We start from the raw sequence: 17,334 nt of genomic DNA, 5'->3' as shown, positions 1-17,334 counted from the left end.
AATGTTCTTGATTTCTTGAATATTCTTTCAGAGATAATCTATTCAATTTCAGACAATTACATATGCATACTCCTCCCTTCCTTGCTTTTTAAAAAATGTTGGCAGATGGGCCAAACATGGTGGCAGGAGGATCACAGGTTCAAGGCCAGCCTCAACATCTTATCAAGGCTCTAAGCAATTTAAGGGAAACCCTGTCTCAAAATAAAAAAAAAAAAATTAAAAGGGCTGGGATGTGACTCTCTGGTAAAGTGCCCCTGGGGTTCAATCCCTAGTACAAAAAAAACAAAAAACAAAAAAACCCCAGAAATGTTGGAAGGTGGTATATAGTATATAATACTGTACTTTATCTCTTTATATTAGTGATTATTTTACATCAGTACACAAAGAGTTTATTTCTTTTTCTCTTTTTAAAAACTGGCCTCATATTATTGTCTTGTTCGGATTTACCATAATTTACGTATCTAGTCTTCTATTGAACATTCAGGTTATTTTCAACCTTTCAGCACAAATAAAACAAGGAATAAACTTGCATATACATCTCATACACATGCAAATAGAACTGAGTCTCATTATTTGAAATAGCTATAATTTGCTTTGAAATCTGAATTAGTGAATAATGAACCATTAGAAAAATACTAGAGACCTCCAGTCATAGCACTTTCATTAATCAATTAATACATAACCTTGTGTTGGATGAGTTTCTATGCAGACACTTTATTTAAACACACTGTTAATTCATTGACTTTGAACTCCACCATAACACATGTCTGAACAAAGTTTATCTATCTCATACATTTTCTCTGAAAGGCACAACACAGCCTTTTCCTGGGCACATTAGACAACATTCAGCACTATGCTTGGGGGTCATTTTAAACAGCAAAATCACTAACAAGAAACATAAAAAGACAAAAAATATTGTCCTTAATAGACTGCCAAAAAAGTACTTGTTTATAATAGGAGAGCTGAATCCAGAAAGCAGAACATTACCTTAAGAGTTAACTTTAGCAGAGAACATGTTTGCGAGGCAACTCAAATTTTTTGTCCCTCTGAATAGTGCATACCTATGAATGACTATGAAAGCTCTATGAGCACTGATTTTAGGATTACAAATAAAGCTTAGTGAGTAGAATTCACAAACATGGAATCTGCAAACAGTGAGGATCGACTACCTATCCACAAGATTAAATTTTAGAATCAAAGGCATTTATAATTGAAAGATATAGTCAAGTTGATCACCACAGAAATAGTACCAATTTACATTTTGTCAACAATAAGCAAGTATTATGCTCTTCAAGCAAAGTAAAAAGAAGAAAAATTTAAATGATTTTATCACATAAGTTACAGATAAGGTTGGCAGGGAGGAATACAAAAAGGTTGTCTAGAAGAATGTCAAAACTAATGGCAAAATTGAGTCTTCTTGTGTGTGTATTGACCAAATACATATATTGTTCATCACAATAAAATATTCAGATTAAAATAATTTCTATTTCAAACTTCCTTATATCTTCTGATTTTTTAAAATCTTTTTCTTTCTTTAGTACTGGAGATGGAACTCAGGGGCACTGTACCAATGAGCTATAGCCCCAGTCCTTTTTAATTCTTATTTTGAGACAGGGTCTCACTAAGTTGCTGAGGCTGGCCTTGAACTTGGGATCCCCCTGCCTCAGCTTCCTGAGTTGCTGGGATTAAGGTATGTGCACCATTCTCAGCTGTATCTCCTGATTTTTAAGTGACAAACTAGAATGAAAGGTCCCATGTGAGACTTAGGACAATAGCCAACTTCCAGGAAATGTCCTGGGCTTAGATCACAATGTACTGTTCTTTTTATATCTTTGTCTGTACTAGAGGTTCCAAAAGCTGGAAAGCTCTTAAAAGCATAACAGGATTCCCTTGTCCCAGAACTACTGAATCAGAATCTCTAGGGGAAAGAGCCAAGATATCTTTATTTTTATAAAAGTGTATAGATGTTTAGGAACAAACAATATATATCACTTTGGGTCAGATGGCAATACCAAAGCACTGAAAGATGTCCAACCATGTCAGGTATATTATACTTCTTAGGGCAAAATAAGTAAGAAAATATTAAACAGACAAGAATTTTCTGCCTTCTATTAAGAAATTAAATAGAAGTCCCTAAACTTAATATGTTTGAGATTCAATTTTTTTAAATATTTATTTTTCAGTTGTAGTTGGACACAATATCTTTGTTTTATTTATTTATTTTTACGTGGTGCTGAGGATTGAACTCAGGGCCTCACAAACACAAGGTGAGCGCTCTACTGCTGAGCCACAACCCCAGCCCGAGATTTAAATTTTTAAAAACAATTTGATAAAATGTATTTATTTCATAATTTTCTACTTTGAAGATTAGCTTACCTGAAAAAATAAGAGCACCCTCGGACAGTGTTGTGGGTATAGTGCTCCAATGTCTTTTCATTGCCATAATCCTCTGAAGGATCAGACCAAAGCAGGTCACACACTGGCCCAAAGGCAGGAGGTTCAATAAACCTGTCTAACTGGAAGACACACAAAAGCCAAAAGAAAAAAAGTCAGGAAAGCAAAAGAGCTCTTGGAAGAAGATGGGTCAAAAAACAAAAAACACTTATAGGAATCTATTAGGAGAGAAGGCAGTAAGCCGCTAAAGGATTTTCCTACAAGAAAATGAGCCTTTAAAAAATTTCAGATTCACAATTTTTAATATTTTTCTGTAATAAATATTTATAGATATCCCTGCCATCTGCCCACACTATAGAAAAGGACTCCTTAAATCCTACATTGAAGGCAGTGATCACTCAGTTATGTGAGATCAATCAGTCTCAAGACATTACTTTGAAAAGACTGGGTATGGTTAATTCCAGTTGCCTGCAGATCAGAAGTTTTGGCATCGTTGTGTTCAGTTCATTCCAATGGAGTTTCCTTTATTTTGAAAGAGCACTAGTTTTCTTATGATAGGGCTTTTATTCTTCCTATTCTATGCAGTGAAGGGATTTCAATATCAGTTATTAACTTAGGTTTTGAAGTCTCTGTTGCTTTAGCTAAAAGCTTAAAAACCAAAAGAACAGAAGCAATAGAATAGCTGGGTGACAAGAAAAGCCTTCTGCTGAGTTAAGGGGAGCTTTTTATTAATACAATTGATTCTGAATGGTTAAATCCAAGATTAACTATGTAAAAGAGACAGCCAAGCAGCAGAAAAGCCAGGGCCCAGAGACACACAGTTATGAGGTGACTGAATTCAGAGAACACAGTTTATAAACAGAAAAATCTTTAGTTTCAGTACCTATGTAAGAGAACTAAGAGAATACAAAAGTAGAGAAGAGAAAGATTGTCATATAGAACAATGAAGCAAACAAACATTGGTCCTCTGCTTTCAGTCATGAAGACAGAGAATCTTGGAAATAATCACCATGTAAATCAAGTGCAGCAATTAAACTATATCATCTACAATGTCAAAATCAGTGAATTCAGAGTCCTAAGACCGTCCATTCCAACATCTTCATTTCACCAAGAAAATGTGCCAAGAGGTTGAGTGGGTCAAGTTACATAATTAATGGTAGGACTGGGATTCTTTACAACCTTGGTTTCTTTCCTTCTATACTGTGGTAATTCAGTTTCAGAGCTACACTCTAAAAATATTATGCTTCTAATCAGTAAAAGCAGATTTAATAAAAAATGAGATAAAATCTCTGGTAAATATATATCAAAATATTAAATGTTATCTTGCAATGATAAGACCACAGGTATTTTCTTAATTTTGATTGTATTTTAAAGATTTTAGCTAAAGATTTATTGGCTGACTGCAATAAAGAAACAAAATTTTTAAAAATAATAATAATAAAAGATTACTTACTTTCCTAATGTCATCTAAACACGTAATTTCAGGTGACATTCCTCCATGTACACAGAGAAACTGCTGGTTTAAGAGGGCTGCAAGAGGAAGACAGTCAAATGTGTCCATACACGCATCATACACCTCTTCCGAATACTTGATTCGACCTACCAAAAAAAGGGGAAAAGTCCAAAGGATAAGTCAGAGGAGTATGGAGCTATTTTAAAGCCATTTATTTTAGTCAAATTTGAAACTATAATCATCTTTGTAAAGATATTTTTGAAGAGTCATAAAGGGTTCACAAAACCTCACTCCCCTGTGACCCTGGATTAACTTTTGAGCTTTGTTGCCATGGAAAACTGGTAAGGTGGGTCGGGATTGTGGCTCAGTGGTAGAGTGCTTGCCTAGCATGCATGATGCACGGGGTTTGGCCCCTTGCACCTCATAAACAAATAAAATAAAAGTTAAAAAAAAAAACTGAAGGTGACTGTTAGCTATCTTCTTAGGCCACATTACTTGTGGTAAAAATTACCCAATTACCTGTCAGGAAGCTACAGCTTTGAGCTCTTCTGAGGGTGGTGACTCATAATTGGTTAAGTCCCTTTTGGGACCCTGAAAGTTCTGACAATAAAGCTTTTAAAAGAGATACTGTCGGTTGTGATGCATGAGGCTTCTAAGTCAGTGTGGCTCCCTGATCTGCCTAGTGTGGATCCTATTTGCTTGCGCTTGAGCTGTGACTTTGCTGGGGAAATAGTGGCAAGAGAAACAGAAAGCTCTGGACTGCTGTCTGCACTCCTATGAGGACAACAACATCATTGAAAATTAGTGTCAGCTGTGGCCCTTCCTGACCCACATCCTAAGTAGATGGAGGCCAAGCATGGACTGTGGTAGTCTTATGAGTTGAATATTTTATTGTCCCCCCTCAGTACTGGAGACTGAATTCAGGGGTGCTGAACCACCGAGCTATATCACCAGCCCTTTTAATTTATTATTTATTTATTTACTAAATTGCTAAAGCTGGTTTCAAAATTTGTGATCTTCCTGCCTTAGCCTCCCAAATTGCTGGGATTATAGGTGTGCACCACTGTGCCCAGCTTTATTGGGTCTTAAAAGATTTCCCAAAGGTATTGAAGATATATAAGTGGAAATTTAAGAGACATCAGTAAAAGATCGATAATCTTTCTGAGCATGATTTTTTAAGATCTGTAGTAAATTACATCCTGAACCTATTATTTAGAAATATTTGGTTAATGAATTGTATTTTCATCTGGTTGTCAGGCTGGGGCTATAGAATAAGAAAACATTCCAGTGGGCACAAGGCGGTGTCCACAATGTTCCAGGAAGGAAAGGTCATGAAATATGGGCTTTTTAAAGAGAAACTGAAAGATGGGCTTTTTTGTAAGAGAAAAGGAACATTTTTTTTTTCCTTCTTTGGTGCTATGGTTTGGATATGGTTTGTGTGTGTCCCTCAAGGGTTCATGCGCTGGATGCCTGGTCCCCAGGATGAGGATATTAAGAGAAGGTAAGTGAACTTTAAGAGGAGAATCTTGAAAAGGTGGAGCCTAGCCAGGTGTGGTAGTATATACCAATAATTCCAGTAAAGGAGGATGATCACAAGTTCAAGGCCATCTTTGGTACTTTTTTTGGGGGGGAGGGTATCAGGAATTGAACACAAGGGCACTTAACTACTGAGCCACATCTCCAACCTTTTTAAATTTTTTTTTTTTTTGAGGCAGGGTCTCACTAGGTTGCTTACAGCCTTGCTAAGTTGTTAAAGCTGTCTTCAAACCTGCAATCCTCCTGCTTCAGCCTCCAGAGCTGTTGGGATTACAGGCATGCATCATCAAGCCTAGCCCTAATCATTATTTTAAAGTAAAATATTTAACAGCAGAACCAAATAACTAAAAATATAATTCCCAAAGGTTAAATTAGCTGATTTAAGAGCAGTGTTTTCTTAAAAAAATTTAAGATATATCCCATAAAACAATTATTTCTATAATGAAGGAAAAATGAGTCGCAACCATAGGATCACACAAGTTCTAACTGGCATTAACATGCATCACTATCAAAACAAAAATTTTAACAAAATTCTTTGAAAGCAATTTTGAAAGTCAGCACTAGTTGCAAGAAACAATTACCTGGTTTAGTCGTTGATTACTTTTCTTTAAATTTTTTATTTGCTTTAATTTTTTTTTTTTTAAAAACAGGCAATTCATTGATGTGGTTCAAAATAAAAATGCTATAAGGTCCACAGTGCCTCCTGTCCCCTCTCCACAGGCACCCAGTATTCATTTCCTGGGTATCTTTACAAAGATATTCTCTGCATATGCAAGCAGATAAGAAGATATGTAAGTACTATTCTCTTTTCACAGATTCCTTTTGTTTTCTCCAAAAATGGTAGCTGTTCTGATCTTGCTTTTATTACCTAATAATATCTTTTGTGTGTGTTTTTCTTGGAATTGAATCCATGGGTGCTCTACCACTGAGCTATATCCCCAGACTTTTTTATTTTTTATTTTGAGACAGGATCTTGCTAAGTTGCTGAGGCTGAACTTGAACTTTCAATTTTCCTGCCTCTTAGACTCCTGAGCAGCTAGGAACACAGGAATGCACTACCACATCCGAATAGCATATTTTGAAGATCATACAACATCTTAACATGACGAATGAAGGAATTAAGAATATGCCACCCTAAAATATGCTGCTCTGCATTGACTATTTTGAGTTAAAGGCACCTGAAAAACAGTAGGTGCAAGAAGATCACTCTGACTTTCATCTATTTCTTAAAAGCAGGAGATGAAATTTCTGGTGAAAGACACCCTTTCTACACTAAAAGGAAACTAACATTGTGATCAAGGATGAGAAATAGAGATCCAGAGAATTCTGTACAGACCTCATTAAAATAACCTGTAGTGGGCTGGGATGTAGCTCAGTGGTAGAGTATATGCTTAGCATGTACAAGGCCCCAGTTTCAATAAAAACAAAAAACCAAAACAACAACAACAACAGCAACAAAAAACAACTCTTATCTTCTAGCCTCCCCATAAAATTTAGTTACTTTTCCACAACTTGGTACTCTGTCCAATTCATTATACATGTAATATTCAACTCTTAGAAAGGCTAGCATGTCATGTAAGCCTTATTTTAAACAAACATACGTGCATTTCTCCTATTGATCAGTCTTGTCAATTTAAAAAAATTGATAAAGATGCTAAGATGGTAATGGTAAAATTTTGCCTAAATGGAGCTTAATAATTATTATTTTTAAATATCTACAAATTATTTCACTTCATGGATATACCACCATCTAACCAGACCGGTCTTTTCCTACTCTAAATAATGTTGCAATGAACAATGCCTAATGATGCTCACTTTTGAAAAAGATCAGAAATTATTGCTTGTCATAGCAATACTATTTTCATTAACAGAATTACCAGAGTTTTCGGAACTTGTCAGCAAGCCATCAAAAGATGGCCCAACTGAACAACTATAGAACTTTGAACCCAGAATTATGAGATGAAATTATAAAATGGGTTTCTCCAATAAAAAATAGTTTTGCAAGTAGAAAGGATATGTCAAAAACCAACTGTTACACTTTTCTTTGTTATTCAAATTATCTCTGAATTTGAACACAAGGAAAAAAGAAAAAAAAGATAAAAAAAATCTCCACAGTATAAAGCAATTTTAAGAATTGATACAAGACTCCACACACATCCCTTAAAAACATTAACAAGACTGCAAGATTGCAGCTGTACAATCTAAATCTAAGCACCACTTAACAGTAATTATAAGGTACTGATTCTAAAAGCCACAGCAGCAGTTTAAGAGACAGGCTTATCAGTAAAGACACCCATACAAAACAAAAGCCTCTTTCCTTATATAGGAATAGAAATTTAAATTTTCACTTGAATATGTGTGCTTGTTCCAAGATTTATTAATATTTCAGTTGGAACATTAGAATGAAAGAAAAGGATATCTTGATAGACAAGAGAAAAGTAAAGCAACTGGGTTAAAACTACATTAAAGAAGGCTAGGGGTGTAGCTCAACGGCAGCACACTTGCTTAGCATGCATGGGGCCCTGGGTTCAATCACCAGTATCCAAAAAAAAAAAAAAAAAAAGCCTAAAACTGCATTAAAGCATGAGAAAAGCAAATAAAACCTGATGTAGAAAATTCTGTGTGAAAGGAGATACTTAAAATGTTTCCTAAACCTATTGTTCATTGTTTTAAAAATATTTTAAACCAAATATGCTTATCAAAAAAGAACTCCAAACAGGGCACAGTGGCAAACATCTGTAGTCCCAGTGGCTTAGGAGGCTGAAGCAGGAAGGACAAGTTCAAAGCCAGCCTCAGCAACTTAGCAGCAAGGCCCTAAGCAACTTAGCAAGACCTTGTCTCTAAATAAATTATAAAAATGGCTGGGGATGTGGCTCAGTGATTAAGTACCCCTGGGGTTCAGTCCCTGGTACAAAAATAAAATAAAGTAACTTCGAGTTTAATCCCCAGTACCAAAACAAACAAACAACAACAAAGTTCTGATAAAACAGAGAAAGAGGAGATAAAATGTCACTTAAAAATCTGAACCTTAAGCTGGACATGGTGATGCATGCCTGAAGTCCCAGGTACTAGGGAGGCTGAGGCAGAAGGACAGTGTGGACAGTGTAAGATCAGCCTGGGCAACACAGTGAGACCCATTTCAAATGTAACAAAACAAAGGCCAACCTGAATCTTAATTCAGAAGAAAGGCATCCCCAGGCATATTTATTCATCATTTATTTACTTCTAAATAATACAAGCTGACTCTATCAAGTATTATACTCCAGGGTCTTTGTTAACAGATTTAATACACAAGATTTAATTTTTCCCCTAAGAAATAGATGTGATGAGAAATATCCTAATATTTGTTTTAGAAAACCAGTGTAAAATATTTCAAATTTTAAAAACATTTGGCGAAATGGTTCCCAAATGATAAATAGTAGAAGCTTTTTAAAACTTTGCAATAGTCATTTTTTTTTAATTTTTTTATTGTTGGTTGTTCAAAACATTACAAATTTCTTGATATATCATATTTCACACTTTGATTCAAGTGGGTTATGAACTCCCATTTTTACCCCATATACAGATTGCAGAATCACATCAGTTACACATCCATTGATTTACATATTGCCATACTAGTGTCTGTTGTATTCTGCTGCCTTTCCTATCCTCTACTATCCCCCCTCCCCTCCCCTCCCCTCCCCTCTTCTCTCTCTACCCCCTCTACTGTCATTCATTTCTCCCCCTTATATTATTTTTCCCTTTCCCCTCACTTCCTCTTGTATGTACTTTTGTATAACCCTGAGGGTCTCCTTCCATTTCCATGCAATTTCCCTTCTCTCTCCCTTTCCCTCCCACCTCTCATCCCTATTTAATGTTAATCTTCTTCTCCTGCTCTTCGTCCCTACTCTGTTCTTAGTTACTCTCCTTATATCAAAGAAGACATTTGGCATTTGTTTTTTAGGGATTGGCTAGCTTCACTTAGCATAATCTGCTCTAATGCCATCCATTTCCCTGCAAATTCTATGATTTTGTCATTTTTTAATGCAGAGTAATACTCCATTGTGTATAAATGCCACATTTTTTTTATCCATTCGTCTATTGAAGGGCATCTAGGTTGGTTCCACAGTCTTGCTATTGTGAATTGTGCTGCTTGCAATAGTCATTTTAAAACAATAACACACAGTAAAATTACTAGGAGTGCTTTAAAAAGCCTTTTAAATGTTTATGTCCAAATTGGGTAATTTTCAAAAACAGGTTTGAAAAAAATAAAAGTAGTACATGGTGGAAGTAAAAAATGATTCAAATAGTACTAAAGAGGATATAAAGTTAAAAGCATAAGTCCTCCTGACACAGCATCCAGAGGTGATTGCTATTTAACCATTTCTTCTGAGCTGGGGATGCTGGCAAATGCCTGTAATCCCAGCAACTCAGGAGGCTGAGGCAGGAAGATCACAGTTTTGAGGCCAGCCTTGGCAATTTAGTGAGACCCTGTCTCAAAAAAATAAAAAGGGTTGGGAGTGTGGTTCAGTGGTTGAGCACCCCTGGATTCAATCTCCAGTACCAGAAAACAAAGTTTCTTCTCTGCAGGGTATACATGGTCTGCTAATGGCTTCTCTTACCTAACGATTTATCCATCATCTCCCCATAATATATACATAGAACTCTTAGTGTTTAAATAAAGGCCTAGTATTCCATTTTTAAAAATGTATTATCACTTATTTAATCAGTCCCTACTGACATTTAGGTCATCTGTTGTTTTACAATGAACACTGCAATGAACATCCCTATCTTATCATTTTGTCCATGTATCTATGTAGAATTCTAAAATGACCTGTAATGACCTACACGCTGTGAAACTGAATATAATGGAACTCTCATGATTATGTTCCAATATATGAGGAAAAAAAAATCATGGCACGTGGGCCTGACCTAATTAGGTGGGTCTTTTAAAAGAAAAGGGCTTTCTCCAGCTGGCTAATGGCAGAATTCAAAGATGCATTTGAGCCTAGAAGAAAGCAAAACATCCATACTGGGCATAACATGGGGGACTGAATGTCAAGGACCTGCAAGTAATCTCTAGAAGTTAAGAGCGATAACAAGTCAAAAGGTAGAAAGAAAATGAGAACCTTAATCCTGCAGTTGCAAGGACTGGCAACAACTAGTGACCTTAGAGAAAGACTCCTTGATTTTAGCTCAGTGAATTCAGCCATGCTGTACCTGAACTTCTGACCTACCCTTACTCTTAGATAATAAATGTGCTTTTTTAAGTCACTAAATTTATATTAATTGTTTTACGGCATTAAATATGTTATGCAATCTACATGATAATTTTTGGTCGGCGAAGGTACCAAGGATTGAACCCAGGGGTGCTTAAGCACTGAGCCACATCCCCACCTTTTTGATGTTTCATTTTGAGACAGAATCTTGCTAAACTGCTTAGAGTCTTGCTAAATTGCTGAGTCTGGCTTTGAATTTGTGGTCCTCCTGCCTCAGCCTCCTGAGCTGCTGGGATTTCAGGAGAGTGTGACAGTGCCTGGCCTGCAAGATAAATTCTTACAAAGTAAAAATGCTAATAAAATTTTTATAGATATTGCAAACTGTTCTCTAAATACTCACACCAATTTAAACATCCACCAATGGTAGATCTACTTGTTAAAAATCTTTCTGTTGATTCACCAGGGCTGTTATGATCTGCATCTTGCCCAAATGCAGTTGACTTTTCTATCAGAAGGAGTTTTTAAAAAGTATTATTACTCTAAAATTTCTTTCAATAGCAACAACCTTTCCTTTCAGGCTTTCCAAGGAAGGAGGCTGCCATCTCACATCTAGTTGCAACTGGCAACGAGCATTAATACGAGCATATGAAACACTATCCAGTGAGTTCTATGGACCAGCACAGGGTTCTGGGGGCTCAATAAACTCCAAGTTTTGGAAAAATAATTTAAAAGTTTTAAACTTGAATATTTTGAGGGCAATAAAACTTTACATATTTTATAATATATTATTTCAAGATGATAATCTCAGAAGAAAAATCTGAATAGGACACAAAGTGAAATCCATGATCAAAATATCAACTATATTAACATAGTATTTATGCATATTAAGGATTATTCAGGGAAAGGGGTAGATTTTAGAGCCAGGTGGAGCCAGCGTGGTGGTGTATGCCTGTTGTCTCAGCTACTTGGGAGGCTGAGACTGGAGGATTACAAATTCAAGGACAGTTAGGCAAGGTAGTAAAATAGTGAGACATCTTGAAAAAACAAAACAAAAATTAATTAATTAATTAATTAATTAAAAACCTACCACCAACAACAAAAATAAAAAACAGAACAAAATAAAGCCAGATGGGACCAGAGAGATTTAGTTTAGCTTCCTTGTTTACAGAGAACATGCTAGGCCAGGACGGTGGCACATGCCTGTAATCCCAGCAGCTTGGAGGCTGAGGCAGGAGGATCGAAAGTTCAAAGCCACCTCAGCAAAGAAGTGAGGCCCTAAAGCAACTCAGTGTGGCTCTGTCCCTAAAATATAAAAAAGGGCTGGGGATGTGGCTCAGTAGTTAAGCACTCCTGGGTTCAATCTCTGGTGCCAAAAAAAAAGGAAGAAGAAAAAAAGAAGACTACAACCCAGATAGGGAAAGTCACTAGTTCAAAGGTTCAAGATCCTGTTCCTGGTTGAGTTGGTTGGTCAGTGGCTCTTGGTTAGAACCCTCCAATGTGGGCGTAAACTGTGCATCTTCCTCAATTTTGGAGTCCCAAAATCCTGCAAAAGTTTGGGTGATCCTTCAATCCAAAAAAAGAGAGTCTTCCTCAACTTTCATCTCAGAGTTCCTTGGAGTTTTCTAGCAGCTTCTGGTAGCTGTGGCCTGAACTGAACCTGTGGCCCTCTTGTTAGTGGGCAGGGACCCCAAATGCAGAGCAGTTCCAACATGCAGTTTGCTGGCTCCTGGCCTCCTGATCATTCCCTGGTTTGTTTTTAAATTAGCTAGTAATGTTTTAATTTAAAAAAAAAATCCACTTTCATTAAAACTTTTTTTTATATTATTGTATTAATAGTTGAAAACAACCTAAGCTCCCTTCAATTGTTACTAAATTGAATACACATGATAGGGCATTAATAAGATGGAGTACTTAAAAAATATTAAAATAACATTATAAAATCATGATTTAAAAATATATATAACAATACTGAAAATGCTATTATGTTAAGTGAAAAGATAAATTTATTTAACAGTATAAGCCAGGCATGGTGGCAAGAATCTCTTCCACCTCAGTTGTTCAGGAGTCTGAGGTCAGTCTGAGCAACACAGCCAGACCCAGTATCAAAAATCAAAACAAAAACCCAGTGTAAGTAATAAAAGCCAATTTTTATTTTATTTATTTTATTTTTTAGTTGTAGTTGGACACAATGCCTTTATGTTTTATAATGTGGTGCTGAAGATCAAACCCAGGGCCCTGCACATGCCAGGTGAGCACTCTACTGCTAAGCCACAACCCAGCCCAAGCCAAATTTTATTTTAAAAATATACATAGATAAATCTATTTCAATTACTTCATAACCGATTTTTATTTAGAGAGAAAAAAGGCCAAAAAACTATATTCCAGTTAGTGAGATCGTGATTATTTCTAAATGGGGTAATTACAGATAATTTTTATCTTCTCTGTGTTTTCCAACTATCCAACATTTATTAGTTTATAAACATGAGGGGATCCAGGCATAGTGGCGCACTCCTGTAATCCCAGTGGCTCAAGAGGCTGAGGCAGGAGAATCACAAGTATAAAGCTAGCAATAGCTAGGTGCTGAGCAACTCAGTGAGACCCTGTCCCTAAACAAAATACAAAATAGGGCTGGGGATGTGGCTCAGTGGTCGAATGTCCCTGAGTTCAATACCCTGTACCAAAAAAAAAAAAAGGGGGGGGGGTACTCAAAAGTTCTTTTCAAAATAAATAATAAATATTTATCCTCCTAAAAGGAGGATCTTAGAGGACTCTTAGTTTTTACCAGGAAAAAATAAATTTGAGTGGTACTCAAAAAACATTTGAGTTCTACTGATGTTTTTTCCCTTTATATTTGATTCACTTTTTAAATTTTTTTATTTGATTCACTTTGGAACAGGCTAAAGAATAATTAAAAAGACTCCAGAGAAATGAAAATACTTACATTCCTGTTTGAAGGTGAAATATTCTGTAAGATGCCTGCATTCATGATTTCCTCGAAGCAGAAACAATGTTTTAGGATGATTAATCTTTAAACTCCATAAATACAGCACACACTACAAGACAAATTAAAGGATAAAATTTCTTTGTGACTATTATAACACACAAAGACACATTATATAAATCCAAGTTTGGACATAACTTTCCTATGTTCATATATAATACACAAAAGTAAAACTCTGTATCATGTACAACTAAAAGAATGTGATCCTAATTAGAATAAGTTACACTCTATGTATGTATAATATGTCAAAATACACTCTACCATCATGTATATCTAAAAAGAACAAATAAAAAACTGAAAGTGGCTTGCTATATTAGCTCCAAGGTGCAAAATAAAATCAACTTTTGAATGTATAGATATGCTTGTTGCCATAGAATCTGAAAGAGAATAGCATACAGAAAACCTCCCCTTAATGTTTCCATAGTTTATGTAAATATGTAGACCTCTGACAAAGCCACTCACACACATACATATTTTAGTCACAAAAAGGAATATATAAGCCAGGCGTGGAGGTGACCACCCCTGGTTTAATTCCCTGTACAAAAAATTTTTTTAAAATTATACACACACACACACACACACATAAAATGATTCCAATTTTCTTTTAAAAAATTTAGAAACATAAAGGAAGGGAAAAAAATAAAGTATTAATGATGATTATTTCTGATTTTTAGAAGGTTTTTGTTTTCTTAGATTCTGTATCTCCAAATTTTTCTACAAAAAATGAACTATTTGTAATAAAAAATACATTCAGGATTCCACAATCTTATTTTCATCCATTTGACAAAAACATCATACTTATGGCTATCAAGGGAATGGTAAAAAAAAATTATTTTTCATTTACATACTTGTATCATGTTGGACTAAGCTGTAGCCTATAGAATTTATAATCTTAGTAGTTTATAAATCTAGTGACTTCCAACTGAAATTAGATATATCCCACAATTCAGTTCTGAAACTGATACAGCACTGTCACCTTCCAGTTTCAATTCATATATCTCTTAAGTTATTCCAGAAAAACCCTTTCAAAGTTAGCCAACATCAAATAACAGAATAAATCCATAAAGAAACTATGAGTTATTAATATTCATTCAACAAATAATGCATAGCTACTGTGTGTGAGGAGACTTGCTAGGTCTCAATATGAAGAATATTGAAGATAATTAAACCAGTGTTTTTCATATTATACTGAAAGATCTTTCATATCTGTATATCTCTATAAGACTGTCCAGGGGCTGGAGTTGTAGCTCAGTGGTAGAGCGCTTGTCTCATAAGTGTGAGGCACTGCGTTTAATTTCCAGCACCACAATATCATAATAAGCAAAGTAAAATAAAGGTCCATCAACAACTAAAAAAATATTTAAAAAAAAAAGACTAACAGGTTCTTAAGAGAACATGAATTCTTTTTTTTTTTTTTTCCCAGTACTGGGGATTGAACTCAGGGCCTAGTACATGCTAGGCAAGTATTCTGCCACTTAGCTATACTTCCAGCTCATGATTTTTATTCACACAGCCTGTCACTGAGTTGGCACTCAGGAAATTTTGTTGATTTGTGAGGAAAAAATTCTCTGAATACAGCATAGGTGTACAAAAAGCATTGCATATTTAAAAAAAATTAGTTGTAGTTGGACACAATACCTTTATTTTTATTTGTTTATTTTTATATGGTGCTGAGGATCGAACCCAGCGCCTCGTACATGCCAGGCAAGCACTCTACCACTGGGCCACAACCTCAGCCCCCAGGCAATGCATATTTTTTACATGTGCTATATTAAATGAATTAAAACTACTTTTAAATTATGAGTTAACAATAAGAAGATAATTTGACCTAATAGTTATGTTTAACAAGATGTCTCATTAATTAAAATGACTAAGAGTTTGGTAAAAAATTAAATTAAAAAAATTAAAAGCTCTTCAGCCTCTGAAACCTCATCTTATAATTACACAAAGACATAAACTTTCAATATGTCTTTCAAACATTCATATTTTTTACTTACTGTCTACTGAAACACAGTAGCAACAGGGAAGCTTTTCAGTGACAGCCCATGATGAACTCCACCTATCTCTAGTGCCTTAATTTAGACACTGTGGACATTAACTGAGCAGCAGGAGAACTTGCAGCAGGGAAAGGGCAAAGGGCACTTATTTTCTTAGTTCATACCATTAACTTTTGTCCTCACATTTGCACTAAATTAATTTTATGCAATAGCAAAATAACACTGAACTTCTCTGATTCATGAAATTAGACTGCAAATCTAATTAAAGAGTAAAATTAATTAATTTTGCTGTTTATTTTTCCTTGAGCTTCAAAAAAATGACACTGCTTTGGTTGACCATTGGGTGAAAAAGATGACTTGTATTTAGGAATGATGCTACATGAAAAACCAATTGTTCACCTCCAGGGACATATGCAGGACACTGAGATTCTCATACTATAAGGGGCCAAGCAGGACTAAAGACAGCACAAGAGCAAGCGGACTCAATTTCTCATCCTGTGCTTCTTCTGGAGCACATTACAAATTCAAATAGCCACACTATTTCAAAAGCTACTGTACTTTTATTTGCCAAGCATACAGAGTTCACTCAATGGACATTAAATATGAATGTATGGTGATTCCACTGTACTCCAAACCTTGCATTAGGTTCTACAGTAGTTTTGTCTCTTATACATAAAAGCTTATATTAGTTTTTAATTCTAACCATGTTCCTATAGTTCAATTTTCAAAATATATAAAAGCAAGTTGTGAATTTTCATTAACTTAACTGCAATTCATTTTTTCCCTTCAATGAACATTTATTAGGGGTTTACTATGTACAACAGTATTAGAAATTATACCTACAAAAAGCTAAGTGCCTACTTATTTACCATTGGCCGTTAATCTAAGAGTTCATTGTAGCTCGGCAGTTTATGATCTTATAATTAAGGTCAGCTAATTCAATCCCTGTTTAAGGGAAAAGCAATTTACGTCACTTATATGCAGCAAGTACACTACCTTCAAAAAGGAAAGGTTGATAAAAATTAAATTTATTTTCAAAATTGGGTTAATATAGTCTTATATGCCAGGTTTTCTTCTTTTTTAAAAAAATAGTTTTTTTAATTGTAGATAGACACAATACCTCTCTTTTATTTATTTATTTTTATGTGATGCCAAGGATCGAACCGAGTGCCTCACACATGCCAGACACATTTGCTACCACAACCCCAGCCCCTATATGCAGGTTTTATAATGATAGAAAAAGGAATAGTCTTTTTCTGTCAATGGAAAACATTTATTTTTTTAACTGTTGAAGTAATAAAGTTTATATAAATTTTACCAGTGTTAACATTTTAATTTCTTCTACCAAAGAATGAAAAGCAAATCTTTTTAATGGTAACATGATAGCTCCAACATAGCTGGTTTCATTTTTACCTCTATACTGAAATAGCCTCTGTCCACATAGTCACCCAGAAAGAGGTAGCGTGTGTTACTCGGTGATCCCCCTACTTCAAACAACTTCATCAGGTCAAAGAACTGTCCATGAACATCACCACACACTAGGCAAAAAACAAATAATGTAAAGTGAAAATTTATGTCTTAGAAAAAAAAAAGGCATTACACCAACATGGATTACAGTTTAACTAATTTAAGTCACTTTTGACTGGACTGCTATGTAATGGTAGTCAATATATTGATATGAAATATTCCCACTAAGAATGTTAGTCATTTAAAATTACATTTCTTCAAGGACCAACAAACATTCTAATTAATCCT

The 17,334-nt window shown here is 35.2% G+C and overlaps 1 protein-coding gene across 2 annotated transcripts in view; it reads right to left on the bottom strand.

Moving 5' to 3' along the window:
• The window catches only part of Ppp3cc (protein phosphatase 3 catalytic subunit gamma), a 71,958-nt gene that overhangs the window by 28,225 nt on the left and 26,399 nt on the right, over positions 1–17,334 (bottom strand). For both annotated transcript variants that reach the window (XM_027926907.3, XM_027926906.3), the window contains exons 3-6: positions 16,993–17,117; positions 13,523–13,634; positions 3,848–3,993; positions 2,377–2,516 (exon numbers count right to left, since the gene is read on the bottom strand). In XM_027926907.3, the coding sequence (XP_027782708.1) occupies positions 2,377–2,516; positions 3,848–3,993; positions 13,523–13,634; positions 16,993–17,117 (523 nt within the window). The remainder of the gene's footprint in view (positions 1–2,376; positions 2,517–3,847; positions 3,994–13,522; positions 13,635–16,992; positions 17,118–17,334) is intronic.

The sequence above is a fragment of the Marmota flaviventris genome, chromosome 3, assembly GCF_047511675.1.
Source record: "Marmota flaviventris isolate mMarFla1 chromosome 3, mMarFla1.hap1, whole genome shotgun sequence".
In the NCBI taxonomy this organism is placed as follows: Eukaryota; Metazoa; Chordata; class Mammalia; order Rodentia; family Sciuridae; genus Marmota; species Marmota flaviventris.
The sequence above is the reverse complement of the archived record's forward strand: the minus strand, read 5'-3'. Positions and strand labels throughout refer to the sequence as shown.